The following is an 18,372-nucleotide window of genomic DNA, read 5'->3' as shown; positions in this document are numbered from 1 at the left end:
TTTCTTTTCTTTTTCCTTTTTTTTTACACCATCTGCCATGCTTTGGTTTTGTTTTATTTGGGTTTTAATTTCTTTCAGTTGATTTCATTGGTGGATTTGATCCATTTCCTCTCTACCATGTCAATGAAAAGCCCTCCAACCTATTGTTCAAGCAGACGTACCTGTAAGTATAGGCCCTAGAGGGAGAGTCCCTCAAAGCTCTGATATGTCATTTATGTTCCATCATAGTAGGACCTCTCCACTTGGGGCTTGTTTATTTGGGATTTGACAGATGAAGGTCTGGGACAGAGTTGGCATTCTTTTCTGGTAATGTCTCTATATAGTGAATTAAAAATGCTCTGATTTTTTACTGTTCTAGATAACACAGTATTTCTCCCTAGCATTGTGATCTTTATAGTAGACAAAGAGTTTCTTGCATCTATTAGATCCAATTTCTTGGGGCAAGTATTCATGCTTAGTGTCCTTCTACTATGTTATTTTCATTGTCCTGACCAGGTTTTTGTAAATACCACTATTTTTCTTCTGAGTACTTGTGGGAGACAATTCTTTGGATTGAGGAATATGTTCTCATTGATTTAGCCAAGAAGACATACATTGCAAAGCTAGTTTGGTATCTTTCTTCATAAAGTTGGATTTTTTTTCCTCTCTGAGGTCTTCTACACTCTAAAGGTAGATATTTTAAATAGGGTTTTTATTAAAATTAGACATTTATCCAATTACCTTTGTAGAATTTCTGCAACAAAATTTATGTCTCCATTTTGATTTCTTCTGCTATTAAAAACCTTCTTGTCCCACCTCTCTTTACCATCAGTTAGGGTACCATCAGTTAGTGGTACGAAAACACTTTAAAGTCAGATTTAAGTTATTTTTTATAATATCTGCTATTGTTATGGTTTATAGTTTACCCTTCTTTCATTATGAAGGGACATCAAAAGTCAGTGATGTCTGAGAAAAATATCTGATCAGGTAACATCCTCCCAGACTACCAAGTGAAAGAAATGACAATAATTTTGGAATCAGAGGCCTTGAATTCCAGTTTTGCTGTTTACTTAATAGGAAAGTCACTCAATTTCTCTTGCCCTCTTTTTTCTTATATATAAAATGGGGGGGGTGAACTAGAGGATATCTAAGATCCTTTCCTGTTCTAAATTCTACAAGTATATAAAATTAACAATGCAGTTACCCATGGGGCAGTTTGGTGGTGCAGTGGAAAGAGCACTGGGATTGGATTCAGGAAGACTCATCTTCACGAGTTCACACTTAGAAACTGTGTGATCCTGGGCAAGTCACTTAATCCTATTTGCCTCAGTTCCACATCTGTAAAATGAGGTGAAAGAAATGGCAAAATACTTCAGTATCATTGCCAAGAAAACCCCAAATAGGATCACAAAGAGTCGGGCGTAACTGAAATGATTTAACAATTGCTTGAAGCCCAGTAAAATAAGAGATATTAGGTGGTGCCAGGATGCCAAAAGTTCTGGACCTGGAGTCAGGAAGACATGAGTTCAAATTCAGTTTCACTTTCCTCTTCTGTAAAATTAGGATAATAATAATAGCAACTACCTTTGGATTAAATGAGATAAAAATTGTAAAGGACTTTAGCACATGATTAGGGCCAAGTAAGCTATTATTTGGGGAAAAGATAGATTGATTTCCTGTAAAGTCAGAGAGTCAACGGATTTTTTTAAGCCCTTTTTTTCTTAACCTACCATAGAACATAGAAGAATCCTTTGGAAAACCCTTTGCAAACTTGAAGATGAGAATTCAGTTACTCCTGAGTTACCATTTTCACCTGAGTAAAGAATTTTCCTTTGGAAAAATTTTCTATTTGTGACCTAGGACTTCCTAATCCCAATTATTCTCACTGTCCCCACAGGCCTGCGTAAGTGAAGAAGAGGTTGCTGCACCAGTGCTCAGTGGAGAGGGGTCCCTCCTTATCACGTGAAGACCCTGGTCTGAAGAATTCATCCCATCTTACTCCTTAAACACAATGAATGTACTACACATGACTGGGCCATTTCTGTTCTGAGCCTGAGCATCCCAGTGATCCAGTCCCATCCTAAGTGGCCTAGGACCCTGGGCCTTTAACCTGACTTGCCTCAGGTCTGGTTTTAGAAACTACAGCCTTGAAGGTCCCTCCCTCCTCCCCACCAACTCCTGCCCATCTGGGGTCCCTTGGTCCATACAGATAGGCATGGTCATGACCCAGCTGCAAATGCCTACCTTTTTTGTAATTTTCTTTAAAAAAAAAAAGAAAGAAAACAAAAATTACACATGTATGCACTCACTGCTGCTCTTACTCCATGGCTTATCTCACATGGGATGCTATTTGCATCAGTGGAGCAAAGTTGGTGAATTTCGTATGGTATAATGGTCCCCCTTGTTACCCCCTTTGAGGGGGTTTGCCTTTGAGGTACAGCAGGTACCCCAGGCCTCTGTGATGAGTTTGTTGTCTATATTCCATGACCTCATAGCACTGAACTCTGAGCTAAAAGTAGAAGAGTTAGTCTATGGGAAGTGGGGTAATGAAAGAGATGGCAAAGACAGGGGAGGCATATGTATGTGTTTGTATATATACATACACACATACATGATATGTATGTACATACACATATGTTAATGGAACATCCTTCAACATGCCATGGTCACTGAGTGAACAATTAAATTCAATAATCACATGTCATTTCTAAACTCATTGCAATTTTATTTATTTGGAAGCAAGTTGAACCTCTGGTGGCCCACTGATCAACTTCATGAATGTATTAACAAAATCATCTATCAGTAATGCTACAGGCTGGGATTCAAGAGACCTTTGCTCTAGGTTTGACTATGTCATTGACTTACTGTGCAAATTCAGAGCAAGAACTCTCTGGGTTTCACTTTTTCTCAAATGAAAAATGAACTCGTTGAACTAGATGTCCACTTTATCCCACGATTAAATCTCTGAGATTTGATGGTTCCAAGTTCATGAACTGACAAATATATTCTAAATGTATCAGTCCCTCCATTGACCATCATAAACTCCAGAGCTAGGAAGTGGGAGCTAGACAAAGATAAAGCTGGTCTTTGTCATTTTGTTGGGTCAACTTTGATAAGGAGTAAATTTGCAGGGCATGGTGGTGCATGATTACGTTTCTATAAAATGAGAACATGCCTAATATCAAGCCTAAAAGTCTTATGCTCAACATCTATCTATATGACTGGCTCACCCAGAGCCTCCAAAAGAATAGAATAATACTGCCCTCTGCATGTGGAGGAGGGCAGCACCAAGCAGCTGGAAGGACCCCAAGCAAAAGAATGAGCAAGTCTTCTCAGTTCTCCTTTTCCATTCTACCACTTTTTTCCTTCCTCCAGCTCCACGAATCTCCCTGAAACTCATTGCTGACCTCCACCCTCCCTTCCTGCTTCCAAGGAAGAATTATTATCTTGATCATTTGTATAGCACAGCGAGAATCTAAATCTCTGTTCCTTTTCCCTTGGATGTAGAGGTATAGTTGTGCTGTCTCTAACCAAAGGGATTTTGGATGCTAGAAAATAGAAGAGAGATTTCAAGGATTTATAAGGTCCTGAAATTGATCCCAGCACAGCCTACATACTAATCTGAATTTGGATTGAGTGGCTAATAGTTTAAGGTAGGATGCCTCCCAGAAAACAATGCCTTTGGTTGGAGAAAATTTAACATAGCAAAAAAAAACAAAAACAAAAACAGATTCTTGACATGTATATTCACATTTTAAAAAGAATACTAAAATTAAAATTCTTTAAAGAGATATTTCTTACTTGCTTTGCAGATAGGATCAGTAATGTTATTTATTATTAGGATGGAAATGAGCTTGGAAAAGTGACCACTTTTTCTGTCATTTTCCTCTCTGGTAAAATAAGGCAGTTTAACTATGATCTTTCCATCTTTCTAGCATTTATTAAAGAAGATCCTTTCAAATTCCTAAAATAGTGGCCCTCTAGAGGGTCCTCAGAACTCCTCAGTCATTGTTCAGACATCTGTCCCTCCTTTACCTAGAAACACTGATTGGTAGTCAAATTCAAGGCAACCCAAGTTCAAGGGTTTCAAGGCTCCTCACTTGTGGAATTTCATCCTAGACAGCCCTTGTGGAAGAGATCATGTAATTAGGAGGAGACTTGTAGGGAAGAGATTAGGGACAGTTAGATGTTGGGCCTAGAATCAGGAGAACCCAAGCCAAAATCTGACTCTGGGACCCTGGGCATGTCACTTAATTTCTGACTCAGTTTCTTCCTTCTATAAAATGTGGATAATAATAGCACCTACCTTATAAGGATCAAATGAGGTGATAATTGTGACTTTCTTAGCACAGAATTTATACAAAGTACAAAGCAGGCACTATATTATTAATTGGGATCAAAAGATTAAACTCTCAGTAAATGTCTGCTACCTTCAAGAGCTGATCTTGAGGCATTGATTACACTGGAAGAAACTTTATTGCAAAAAAAATTAAAGAATTCCAAAGGATAATCACAGCAAAAACCAAAGCAAAATTCACACATTTATACCCTAACTAAAAATAATAATGATGATGTTGCCCTATGAGGCTGTTTTAAATATGAGCTATTTCCCCTATCCTTTACTGCCCCCAATTACTTCCCAATTAAGATGTCCTTGCCTGAAGGTATAGCTATGGCTCCTATGATGAGATTAGAAACTGAGACATGCTTCTTCATCTGGGTAAGGGGCTTGATCTTTGTATGTTCAGAAGGCAAAGTCACCAGTCTCATTCCGATGTCTTCAGGATTCCAAAATCAGGATTGGTTTCCCAAACTCAGCAGTTCCCTGGAAGGACCAAGTCAGAGAGAGTCTCTAGGAAGAGTTGATTTTCAGTTAATCAGAGATTGGACTGCAGCAGGGTACTAGTGGAGAAGGAAATAGTAACAGGGCTTGGCAATTTCTATACACGAAACCTACTTTTCCATCACTCTTATCAAACCCACACCTACCCACATGAGATAAACTAGGGAAAGGGTTTATCTACACCCATGATTTCATGTTATAGGGTTCTCCCAGGTGAGAAAACTCCTTCCTATGTATATGGCACCTTCTCTGCAATTGATAGCCCTTGGAGTGTTGCCTAGAACATTGAGAAATGAAATAACTTGTTCAGGGTCACCTAGCTAGTTCACTTCAGCACATCTCAGTTTTAAGGTTAGCTCTCTACCCACTGTACTACACTGCTAAGGCCTTGCACTCAAGTAAACAAACACAAGAGTTAAAAAGCTAGAATTGATTTAACACTTTTTGTCTTTGCAAAGCCCTCTTTGCCTCTCTAGGGCTCTGTCTTACAACACTTCCTTCAGACAAGTTCATTTTACAAATGGGGGAAAATGTTTTAAATCGTCATTTGACCTTGACCTAACCTAGAACTTCAGGCTGTTATTAGTCAATTGATCCTTCTTCTTCCTGGATATAATTCCTTGTCTATTAGACCAGATCCTTATTAAGCCCCCTGCCATCTCTGACCTGCTGGCATTCTAGGTAAACTAATTTGATCAAAGACACACCATTTTGTGGTAGAGTAAGGGTAGAGAGAGCCCCTTAACTCACCCAAGCATGACTCAGTCCGCCAGAACTCGACTAGGACAAGAAAGTCCTGACACTCCCATGGATGGCAGCTCGGCAGATGGGGCACTGCTGCAGGTTGGGGGCACACTCTGAACAGACCAGGTGGCCACAGGGAACAAAGACAATGGATACCACTTGATACATGCACACTTTGCAAGTCCGCTCCTCCTTTAGTTGCTGCAACTGCTGCTCAGTGCTCAGGGGTCCTGCAGACAAGACCAGGGAGAAGAGATAAAGGGAGTCAGATAAAGGAGTGCATTTAAAAAAGAACACTGCTCTTCAGGTTAAAGAGTCCATTGAAGGGGCATTAGAGGTCAGTTATGTGATAGAGCCCTGGGCTTGGAATCAGGAAGACTCATCTTCCCAAGGTCAAATCTAGCTTCAGATCCTTTATAGATGTGTGACCCTAGGCAAGTCACTTCACCTTGTTTGCCTCAGTTTCTTCATCTGGTAAAATGAGCTAGAGAAGGAAATGGCAAACCACTCCAAAATCTTTGCCAAGAAAATCCCAAATGGGGCAATAAATTGTTGGATATGAATGAAATAACAGCAATAACAACAGAAATACCTGGAACTAACTCTCAAGTAATCGTTTAGATATCTTTTGAAAATTTCTAGTGCTGGAAAGCTCACTATCTCTTCGGGAAACCTGTTCCCAATTTTAGACATTGTTAAGTTTCTTACATCTTATCTGAATCTGCCTTGACAGCTTTCACTCACTGTTCAAAGCTCTACCCTCTGGTGCAAAGGAAAAAAATCAAATCCTTTCCCAATAAGACTCAAATGGATCTATGTTGTCATTGGTTTGATTGGGACCCATTCATGCCTGTCTCAACCCAGGAAGACTTTTGTCCATGTCCTCCCATAAGTCCAACATAAAGAGACTAATCAGCATGTTGAGATTGTTCTTTTGATTTCATAAGATCACTAATAGAGCATTTGGGTTTTCTATCATCCCTAACTCTCACTATGTGATTAACTCATCTTCAGATCAGCCCTCTGAATGCTTGATGATTTTTATCCATAGTTCTCCCCTCACTGTTCCACCTCCAACTTCCCAACACAATTGTCTATTCTACAAGTGAAAAACCTCTAGTTCTTTCTAGTTCTTTTGGACTTCACTTCTCTTATGATGTAATTTTAAATTCCCTTATGGTCACCTCCAATCTGATATGATCCTTCCTAAACATGTGGCTTCTTGAGCCAAACACAGTATTCCAGATGGTCTTGGTTTAACCAAGGTAAAGAATTCTCATCCTTTATTCTGAGGATTGCATTCCTATTAGTGCATCTTAAGATTGTAACCCAAGGATCCTATTCTCACTGTCAATAGAAAATGTTTTCAGAGTTCTTTTTGTGGCAGTGAGGATAAGGTGAATTGAAATATCCATACTCTTGCCTAGCTACCCTTGTGACTAAGTGCCCATGTAGCATATGTGGCTAGAGACCTCAGTCTTTGGATGTGGAAACAAAAATTTCTGAGAGCAACTGGTGGATAATAGAGTTTGCCTCATTAGTATTGTGCTATATATAACCTTTGAACTGACCTTCCCAGGTAGCATTATTGTTCTTCAGTCATTTTCCAATGATATCCAACTCTTCATGACCCTATTTGGGGTTTTCTTGGCAAAGATACTGAAGTGGTTTGCCATTTCTTTCTCTAGCTCATTTTACAAGTGAGGCAAATATCTGCCTACTGTTCTACCTTGCTGCTCAGGTACCAAGTCTTGTCACCAAGAGAGTGACAGAAGGTAAACAATAACCTTTAAAGTAAGCATTTTGTATGGATCCTGCCTAGCCCCTCACCTGTCTCTGTGATCTGTTCAGGTTGGTCTTCTCTTCTGGGTCTACTTAGCTCAGGTGCCGTCAGAGTAGGTTCTGTGGGCAGACAAGTTATAAATTATCATTTTTTTCTAATCAATAAAAAGGAAAAATGTCACAAAATCTCCCTGTATCTGCCATAGATAACTGGCATAAAGTTTTTCAGGAGAGACTATAACTCTAATAGGAAAATTTTCCTCCATATAAAGATTCTCATTCATCTAATCCTAAAATAATACAGATTAGGGACTTCAGAAAGGGGGAAAATATTTTTCTCTAGTTAGTGAAACTAGATAGCACAGGTTCCATATACTGACCACTGAATGTCCTCTTAGTCTACCTATATTTCTCAGATACACAGAACTGAGAGGCAAGAGTGACCCCCAAATGAGCCAAGATGAGTTAGTTAATAGCCATGTTGACCCACAGAGAAGTTCTCTAATCTTTTTTTAGACAAAATCCATAGTATTAAGTTGAAGGCCTCAATAATTAAGCAATTATCTTGACTTACTTTTCTGATAGATAATCCTAGACTTTAAGAAGCTTATAATATAGTTAAAAGATAAGACACTGAGGTAATAATAGAAGAATAGTATAAAGATAGGGGATAACACAGATAGATTCTGAATTCAGAGGAAGGAAAGGCTAAAGAGGCTTACTACCCAGAAAGGTGGGAGGACTCAGGAAAATGAAGGGAGGAAGGTCTAGAGACTTGAACAAACCCTCCCCACTTTAAAGCAGGCAATGAAGAAGTTTTTATACCTCTGGTCTCTGCTGCATTCCTCTCTTCCTCTTGGATTAGATCAGAGACCAGTTGAGATACTGATGTACTGGCTGGTGTTGCCAGCCTGTATTTACTCAGAATCAACCTCTCCACCATGCTCTGCTCAAACCCCATCTGCAGCACACTTTTTACCACTGTGGACTGACGCCAAGCTGGCCAAGTTAGCCAAACCTGGCTTCTTGGGCTACCTGCAAAGTGGAATGAAGAGTCACTGAACCCCAAGAGGAGATGTGCAACCATCATTACTGTCCAAGGTGTCACAGGGTAGGGTCAAAAATGGGGGAGTATTGGGGGCGGCCAGGTTGTGCAGTGGATAGTTAGGAGTACCTGAGTTCAAATATGGCCTCAGACACTTAATAATTACCTAGCTGTGTGGCCTTGGACAAGTCACTTAACCCCATTGCCTTGCAAAAAAAGCAAAACTAAAAAAAAATGGGGGGTGTCTAGTCTAGTCCCCTTCCTCTGTACTACTTGTATTCCAGCCACACATGAATGAAACTCCAATTATCTTGTTTACTTAAGTAAAGGTAAGTGCCTCTGTTTAAGGGTAGGCCTTGGATGAGTTTTAAAAGACAAGAAAATAGGGGCGGCTAGGTGGCATGTGGCGGCTAGGTGGCATAATGGATAAAGCACCAGCCCTGGAGTCAGGAGTACCTGGGTTCAAATCTGGTCTCAGACACTTAATAATTACCTAGCTGTGTGGCCTTGGGCAAGCCACTTAACCCCATTTGCCTTGCAAAAAAAAAAAACCTAAAAAAAAAAAAGACAAGAAAATAACCAGTAATTTCAGATGGAAAACCTTGTCTATATTAATGCCATATTAATAGTGTGTGGGGAGGAAAATTAGAGACACCCTAGATAATAGAGAAGCATATTTTAATACTGTTGAATTATATCTAGATTTCTTAAATTTAATGCCCAGAAGGCTCATATATATATATATATATATATATATATATATATATATATATACACATATATATACATATTTCAGAGAGTCTAGGAACTTGTGTTTTGTTTTGTTTTTGCCACTTAAACTTTTTTCCAAGACTTTATTTATTTATTTTTCTAACTACATTCATAGTTATTTTTGAACAATAATTTTTGGCAAAGTTTTAAGTTTTGTATTTTTCTCCCTTCCTCCATTCCTCCCCCCCTCCCCTGGCAGAAAGCAATCTAATGTAGACTATACATATATAACCATGCTAAACATGGATCCATATTAATCATGTTGTAAAAGGAGAAGCAAAACAGGAAAAAAATAGAGAGAAAAATACCATAATACATTTAGAAATTGAAGATAGTAAGCTTTTGTCTGCATTTAAACTCCACAGTTCCTTTTCTGGGTATGGATAGGTTTTTCCATCACAAGTCTTTTAAAATTGACTTTGATTATTGTACTGTTGAAATGATCAAATTCATCATAATTGATTGTCACCCAATGTTGCTGTTAGTATGTACAGTGTTCTGGTTCTGCTATTCATTCAGCATCAGTTCATGCAAGTCTTTCTAGGCTATTCTGAAGTCCTGTCCCTCATGATTTCTTAAGTAATAGTAGTGTCAGGACTTGTATTTTTTTTATTTTATTTTTTATAGTTTATTTTTTAGTTTTAGTTTTTGCCGGGCAATGGGGTTAAGTGGCTTGCCCAAGGCCATGCAGCTAGGTAGTTATTTTTTTTTTTAGATTTTTCAAGGCAATGGGGTTAAGTGGCTTGCCCAAGGCCACACGGCTAGGTAATTATTAAGTGTCTGAGGTGGGATTTGAACCCAGGTACTCCTGACTCCAAGGCTGGTGCTCTATCCACTGTGCCACCTAGCCACCCCTAGGACTTGTATTTTTTAAAATATATTTTGATAACTCTATTTGAATATAATTGGTTTTTTTTGGATTATATATTTTATTTTATTAATTTAAAAACATTCCAAAATGGGGTACATATGCTTCACCATGACACAAAAAAAGATTGAGAACTCCTGAGCTAAAATCTTTGCCAACAGTCATTTAACCTGAAATTGTAATACAATACAACAAAAACATAAGAGAGCTTGGTTAATTTATAGCAGCAGCAGTAGTCCCAAATCTTTCCCACAAACACCACAGAAACAATGTCAGAACTGAAAGAGATGCTCGGGAGGCATGTAGTCTAACCTCATCATTTCCTACAGGGAAGAAACAGGTTCCCAGAGTTCAAGTGAAAAGCCTAGGTACAATGATGGTAGGAAGACCTGTGATGTCAATATGGGTCTTCTGGCTCTAAAGTCAATGTGCTTTCAACTCTTTAAATAAACACCATGTGGACAGTTCTGACCTTAGACAAGTTATAGCGGGTCTGAGTCATAGCATTAGAGGCAAGATGACAGATTTTAATGGAAGGCACTCTCCCAACCAACATGTTGGTGTCCTTTTCTAATGGATTATAAATTCCATAAAAGTAAGGGTAGGTCCATATCTAAGATGTGTGTGTATATCTATCTATCTATCTATCTATCTATCTATCTAATCTCCCTCATTGCCCAGCTGAGTACTCAGTTCCCAGCCAGTGTTTAACAAAATTTTCTGAGTGATCTGTGAAGCTGGAATTCCTGTAAAGATTCCAGAACCAAGTCCCAGTTTTCTATGAAGTCTGCAAAAAGCGGCTTCTACTATGGACTGATGAGGTTTGACTTCTCAGGATTTAAAGAGAAAGGATTAGAATTCACAAAACTTGTTTCCATAGTCATGCCTTTCCCAGATCACTCAACAAGCCATAAATAACCTATTGTAGTAAACAAAAGCCATAAATAACCTATTGTAGTAAAAGGAACTCCAGGCCAGGAATGTGGCATACTGGACCTTTAGTTCTATCTCTTGCTGCTAGCTCACCAAATAAACTAGTGTCGATCATTTAGGCTTTTCGGACCACTTTTTTCAAATTTATAAAGGGAGAGAATAGCTCTAGAAAGCTGATAGGATCCTATGATATCAGGGATAAGTCAGTGAGAACACTTCAGACTGAATCTTTCACTTTTTTCCATTGTCCATCAGTAAATATTTGCTTTTATCTGTCAGGAACCTGGTTTGAGCTGGGATTTGTTCTGAAAGAATGGGGACAATGAAGGGGAACCCCAAGTCCATTGACAGGGTTTTTTACTTTCCCCTCCATCTCCTGCCTTCAGAATAAAATAAAACTGGGTAATACCAGAGTCAACAGAAGACCAACTTCCTATACTTTGTAATCTGGCAGAAATCAGGAACATGGAAATCCTAACCAAGGCTTGCTTTTTTGAAATCTAAGTGCTGCAATTTTTACTGGCTATGTCTCAGCCTAGCCTGAATTTCAACAATGTCATTGCATGTTTTCTGAATATTTATTAGGTTCAAGGCACTTCGCTTGTAGTTTCTAGGAGTCAAACTCACAATGAGGTGCAGAAGAGAAGATGAAGATTAAATGACAAAGCAACTTTTCAATTGGGTTCAAGGTTTGCTATTGCTGGTGAAGAGCAGCAGTCCAATTCAGTCAAGTAGGACTATTTGCCTAAAAGGATGGCTTATTCTTGAATACAAAGGAAGCACTCAGATTATCAAGGTGGGAAATTGTTTAGAGGAGTTGTATGCAGTATTAACATTTTTTTAAAAAGTTTATTCCATTTAAAATTTCCATACTCCATGTATTTGAATAGAATAGGTAGCAAGGAAATGACATTCAGCATATCAGAATAAAAAGGGCTAGAAATAAGGAGACCTGTGTTTTAATCTTAATTCTATTGGGTGACTCTGGGCAAGGTACTTTGACTTCCAAAATTATGGTTTCTTCATAATGTAAAATGAAGACATTGATTCAGATTATCTCCAAGGACCCTAACAGTCTATGATAAAAAAAAAAAGGTTACCTAGCTGTGTGGCCTTGGGCAAGCCACTTAACCCCATTTGCCTTGCCAAAATCTAAAAACAAAACAAAACAAAACAAAACAAAAAGAAAAAGGTTTCCCAACCAACCTGGAGTAGAAGGAGTGGAATCTACCTCTCCTGGATCTTCTCCGTGGTCCTAAAAATGAGAACATCTTTTTAAAAAATAAATAATGTGGCATGGCTTTTTTTTTTGAAGCATTATCCCCCAAAAGCCCTATAAGGAGAATTAGAAGTTTTACCCATGGGTCTAGAAGGCTAGGGGACTCCTGGATGCTATTGACATAGGTCCTGCCTCTGGATTGAAGCAGAAATTCACATCTGAAAAGGAGCAAAATTAAAGATAAAAGATAAAACTGGGTATATCAGGAATGAGTGAGGAAGAAGAGGGGGCAGCAGAGTCTGTTAAGGTCAACATAAACTTCTCCAGGGCAAGCCTAGTTCTTTCTCCTGCAGAACCACAACACCTGACCTAAGGGGCACATACCACAAAGTGCTGCCAGAATGAGATGTTCTAAAAAGAACATGGGAGTCTACTTTGTCTCCCCTATTCGACTGTGAGCCCCTTGAAGGTGAACACCATGTTTGTGTGTGATACCTAGATCAGAAAACTGGGGATATTCAAACACATAACAATCCCACAGGACCCCAGGTTACCTAGGGAACCACTTGGCATGTTCTCTCCAAGGGTCATCTCCTCGATCCCAGTTCCTCAGGCCCCCATCACAGTAGTAACACTTCACATGGTCATGCTGGCCTGAAAAACAGTACAGAGAAGTTTCCAGGAGCACTTCCATTTCATAGATACTGACTGATAGCTGGGACAGCTTCTCTGGAGAAGCAGCAGGATGGACTGGATCAGGAATAACAGTTGATCATCTTGATGAAAGCTTGGTACAGAAACTCATCAATATCCCAAGTGGCTTATCTAATTTGTTATAGCAAGCCACCTTGGAATCAGAAAGACCTGAGTTCAAGTCCTGACTCTGATATATCCTATTTGAATGACCATGGGTAAGTTACCTTACCTTCTGGAGTCTCATCTATGAAATGAAGATAATAACCTGCACCTACCTCACAGGATCAAGAGGTAATGTATAGAAAACTCTTCACAAAGTTTAAAGTGCCATAGAAATGTTAACCCCTGTTATTACATATTCTAAAATTATTTTTTCCAGTGACTCCTCTACCCCCCCCCCCAAGTAAGGCTAAATCTTATTCAAAATATGGCATTTAGCTCTATTTAGGCTTGGGTACCCTTTCTGGGTATCTTAAGAAATCTAGAAAAAGAATAATAAAACTATTCCTTAACAGAGGAATTAGTAAAACTGGCACCTACCTGGAGGTTCTGACTAATTCACAGGGAGGGTTTCCTTCTCTATCATTCCTGACATTGGTCCTCTGAGGAGCCAGACACCTTTTGAAAAGCCCCCAATAATCTACTGTGGGAGAAGTAAGAGGAGATAAATTCTGTGGCTAACTTGGGGCCTGGTCTGGGATTAATCCATATCATTGAGAAGTTATGGCAGCATACTTTGATCCTTTCTGCTAGGAAGTGGCCACCCAATCTACACCAAGCAAGGAAATATAACTAAGGCAATTGTGTTGGGAATGTGGGGTGTGGGGTTTGGGGGAGTCTCATTGAGGTGATAAATGATCCATATTGGCTGCATCAGCCAGTGTTAGAAGATTCAGAGGTGACTTCCAACTGAGTTGCAGGCTCAAATGTGCAAAGGACAGTCCTGAAATTGTAGGCAAACATTCAGGATCCTGAAGCTGATGAAAAAAATAGAGCAAGAAGGGAGAAGGACAGCTAAGAAAATGTTTTAATTTGGAAGTAAGGAAATTGGGGTGGAAAATGCAGCTGTATGACTCCTTCCCATTTCCCTTTCTCTATCACAGTGCCTGGTATCTCTCACTACCTTTCTCCTACAAGAAGATACTTCTACCCTCTTGGGCTGCTTCTGACCCTACATTTAGGTTCTCTGTGACTGGGACCCCATCCCCACTGGAAGGAGTAATCATAGATCACTTAGTACCTTTAGGGTCAGGATAGAGGATTCTGAGACGACTCACAAAAATTCTCTGATCTACTTTCTTTATTGTTATGGTTGTTCCGTTTCTGATTGAACTTTATGATTAAAACATTGAAAGAACAAAAGCCTGATTTACTAAGATGGGATACTACACTGATATTTGGGAAGATCTGGGTTCAAATTCTTCCTCCAGCACAGTCTATATAACCCTAGGCAAGTTTTTTAACCTCCTCTGTTGATTTTACCTTCAGAAAATTTCTCACACAAACCCCCTTCTCTCCTGGTAGTGTACCTTATCACCTCACTCAAACCTGGATTATTGAAATAGTTTGCTGGTTAGTCTTCCTGCCTCAAGTCTATCCTCCACTCAGTTGTCAAATTAATCTTTCTAAAGTACAGATCTGATTATGTCCCTTCCTCCCTTCAATTCAACACATTTCAGTGGCTGTCCATCATCTCCTGGAATCAAATCCCTTTACCAGCTGATCCCCTTCTACCTTTGCAGTCTTCTCACATCTTATGCCTCCTCTCTCTCTTGTACCTTTGCCCTCCTTTCTCTTTCTTAAACAAGACATTCCATCTTCTTCATTTCTGCCCCCTGTATTCTCTGCTTTGCTTCACATTCCAACTAAAACCCTTATTCTATAAGAAACCTTTCCTGATGTCCTTAATGCTGATGCTATTCCAATTTATCTGTATATCTCCAGTTTATCCTGTATATAACTTGTTTGTAGATAGTCATTTGCATGTGGTTTTCCCTATTAGTCTGCGAGCTCCTTTGGAACAGGGTCTGTTTTGCCTTTCTTTGTATTCTCAGAGCTTAACACAATGTCTGGTGCTTAATAAATGCTAAGTGATTTGTTGATTGACTCAGTTTCCTCAGCTGTAAAATAAGGAGGTTATACTCAATGGCTTTCAAGGTCCCTTGTGTTCTCAGTCTAAACCAAGGTAGACTGGGGAACATATCAGCAACCTATGACAGAGTGTGTGTTATAGAATACTGTTGAAATAGCTCCAAAGATACAAATAGCATTTCCCATATATCCACCTTAACTCTCATAAGTAAAATCAGGACAGCAATGATAGATCAGATCTCACATGGTTTCTAGAGGAAAGGGGAGAGAAAAACCACAGGCCTATGCTTTACACCCTTAGAGAAGGGGAAATGGTAGGTTTCTGCTGAGTTTATTTATTTATTTATTTTGGTAAGGGGGAAACATACATGTGAACATATGCAAAAGAGAGAGGTTTCCTTTCCAGAGGAAAAAAAAGAAGGGGGTCTACTCACTATCCTACCCCACTTCTGATCTCTCCAGAGACATTAACCTAAACTATCTGACTTACAGATGTACTCTTTGGTAGTCTGTGACAAAGATTCAATACCCCACCCCTGTAATATGCTCCCCAAACTATAGGGCAGCATGGAATAGCAAAAAGAACTTGGATTCAGAAAACCTGGATTGGAATCCTATCTCTGCCACTCTTAGTCTGACTTCAGGCAATTCCCTTCTCTCAGACTCTGTTTCATTTGTAAAATGAGAGTTGGACTAAGTGATCTTTTTAAAAAAAAAATTTATTTTTTGGGGGGCTGCTAGGTGGCGCAGTGGATAGAGTACTGGCCCTGGAGTCAGGAGTACCTGAATTCAAATCTGACCTCAGACACTTAATGATTACCTAGCTGTGTGACCTTGGGCAAGCCACTTAACCCCATTTGCCTTGCAAAAACCTAAAAAAAATATATTTTTTCATTAATTCAATAGTCTTGTTGTAAAAGTGAACATAATACCCCCTCTCCCCCAAAAATAGAGAAAAAGAAAGTGAGAGAAAAAGGAAAAAGTATATTCTAGTCTGTGTTCCGATACCATCAGCTTTGTCTCTGGGATGAATCTCATTCTCTATCATAAGTCCATCAAAGAAATTGCTTCAATATTCTTTCCTCACAGTTGCTATTGCTAACTGTATTTCCCTCTATTCTATTCCTCCCCATTCCCATTTATTTTATTTTCTCTCTCCTTTCTCCCTATCCCTCCGCAAAAAAAAAAAAAAATGTGCTGACGGCTCTCTCCCACAATCTTCCCTTTCTTCTATCACCCACACTCCCCCCCCTCCCCTCCCTGTGCCATTTCTCCCATCTCTTTCCTTTCCTTTTCCCTCTAAGGTAAGATAGATTTCTAGACCCTATTGAGTGTTATTATTTCCTCTCTGAGCTACTTCTGATGAGAATGAAGGTTCACCCATTCCCCCTCACCTTCCCCACTTCCATTCCATTGCAAAAGCTTTTTCTTGACTCTTTTATGCCCATTTTACTCTCCTTTCCCTTTCTCCCAGTACATTTCTTTTTCATTCATTGACTTCATCTTTATAATATATTATACCTTCACATTCAGCTTCCTCCTTTGCCTTGTCTATAGATGCTCCTCTTAACTGCCCTAACAAATGAGAAGATTCATGTGTTATCAGACTCATCTTTCCATGAAGGAATATAAGCAGTTCAACATCATTAAATGCCTCATATTTGCCCTTCCTATCATCCTCTCTATGCTTCTCCTGAGTCCTTTACTTGAAGATCAAACTTTCTGTTCAACTCTGGTCATTTCAACAGAAAGCTTGAAAGTCCCCTATTTCATTGAACTGGACTAAGTGATCTTGAAGATCGTTTGTAGATCTAACTCCTAGGACTGCCACAAGATGACTTTCACCCTCCACAGGCTTGACTCTAGCCAGGCTGAGCACCCATAATAAAGGTCACACTAGGCTTTCCATTAACACTCAACCATAGTTACTGATCTTAGAGCAGATTTTAAAAAATGGAAATGAGTCAAAATCTACGAAGATAGCAGAGGTTTGAAAGGTGTGATGGAGTTAAGAATAAAGGAAATGTTCACAGAAAAAGGAAGCACCAACTTCTTCTTATAGCCCATTTATAGACATGTGGTTCCTTACAGTCTGATAAATGGCCAAGTAAAGCCAGGCTTATTTATCAGAGATCTGTCAGGGCTGGCAGGGATCAGTATGTATGACATACCCAGTCTGTCACTACAGCTGGCCTCCAATTCATAGTCTGCCTATCTCACAGACTTGCAGGAGTAAGTATAATTCCAGAATCAAAACAAGTACATGAAAAAGGGATGGCTTAGAATTAAAATCCAATCTAATAACTATGCTTAAGGTCCTACAATCAGTTTATAAAAAGAAAAGGATCCAACTTACCTGTGTAGAAGAAGCCTGCTCTAGCCAGTTGCTGAGGGCACACCATCGAAGCTGATGGCCAGTTGTGAAAGGAGGCCAGTCGGCTCTGTTCTACACCCATATCTGGATAAGCAGGTCTGGTTGCCAGAATAGCCTCATTCCCTTCTCCTTCTTCTTCCTCTGATATTCTTTGCAACTGACTCAAGATTTGCCCATCCACACTGTCAGAAGTGTCCCTGTTACGATTGTTGCCAGTATGCTTGCTAAGGGCAAACTGGCATTTAGGGAAAAATTTCTGGTGTTCTAGAATGGGGCTATCTCCAGCTGTCCAATTGTCCAGCATCCCACCACAGCAGAAACATTGAACTCTGTCCTGAGGACCTACATAGAAGAAGCCAGCTCTGGCCAAATCCTGGGGAGAGACTGGGCCCTCAGGAGGCCAGTCTTGGAAAGTCTTTCTTCGACTTGCCTCACTGCCCATTCTGGGCTCAATCACTTGCACTCTGTTCTCCTTGTCTTCTCCAGAGCTGTGTGGCCTTCCCTTCAACACTGGGAAGTGAAAATTGGTATTTCTGTCATGCCCATCTGGATGCCTGCCTTGGGCCAGTATGGGGGAAGGGAAATGGGAGGAAACCTGCTCTGAACTGCTTAAAAAATGCTGACTTAGTCTTCTGGAAAGCACTGGTTCAGGGATTCCATCTCACGTGCTTTGACAGTAGTCACAGCCAGAGTCTTCCCTGGGATGACATGATGGCAGCTCCAAAAGAGGTGCAGATAGATAGATAGACAGATAGATAGATATATACAGATATAGATATAACTCTAGATATAGATATATATGTGTAGATATATCTCAGCACCAAATATATACATTCACACATAATATAAATCTATATATCTATAAATCTATCTCTATCTTTATGTTATATATATAGTTATAGAGATAGAGATAGAGATAGATTTATAGACATACAGATATGTAGATATCTCAGCACCAAAGTAACAGGGAGCTTTGCTGGGGAAAGAAAAGGGGAGGAGAAAAAATAAGAGTCATTCCATATTGGAT

General features: G+C 39.5%; 2 protein-coding genes across 4 annotated transcripts in view; one reads left to right on the top strand and one right to left on the bottom strand.

Moving 5' to 3' along the window:
- Positions 1-8,828, top strand: part of NKAIN4 (sodium/potassium transporting ATPase interacting 4) — a 120,292-nt gene extending 111,464 nt beyond the window's left edge. The window contains exons 6-7 of one of the 3 annotated variants that reach the window (XM_074210457.1): positions 79-163; positions 1,877-8,825. In XM_074210457.1, the coding sequence (XP_074066558.1) occupies positions 79-163; positions 1,877-1,886 (95 nt within the window). In that variant the 3' untranslated portion in view covers positions 1,887-8,825. Of the gene's footprint in view, positions 1-78; positions 168-1,876 lie in introns of those variants that run through there. The other 2 variants (XM_074210459.1, XM_074210458.1) reach the window with 2 other exon arrangements.
- Positions 4,312-17,885, bottom strand: BIRC7 (baculoviral IAP repeat containing 7). The gene is given in 10 exon segments (XM_074210456.1): positions 4,312-4,804; positions 5,573-5,796; positions 7,397-7,468; positions 8,174-8,383; positions 12,172-12,220; positions 12,324-12,402; positions 12,739-12,838; positions 17,328-17,818; positions 17,820-17,855; positions 17,857-17,885. Coding segments are annotated over 9 exon segments (1,260 nt in total). The 3' UTR covers positions 4,312-4,804; positions 5,573-5,602.
- Positions 17,886-18,372: the final 487 nt, after the last annotated feature.

The sequence above is a fragment of the Macrotis lagotis genome, chromosome 1, assembly GCF_037893015.1.
Source record: "Macrotis lagotis isolate mMagLag1 chromosome 1, bilby.v1.9.chrom.fasta, whole genome shotgun sequence".
Classification (NCBI taxonomy): Eukaryota; Metazoa; Chordata; class Mammalia; order Peramelemorphia; family Peramelidae; genus Macrotis; species Macrotis lagotis.
The sequence above is the reverse complement of the archived record's forward strand: the minus strand, read 5'-3'. Positions and strand labels throughout refer to the sequence as shown.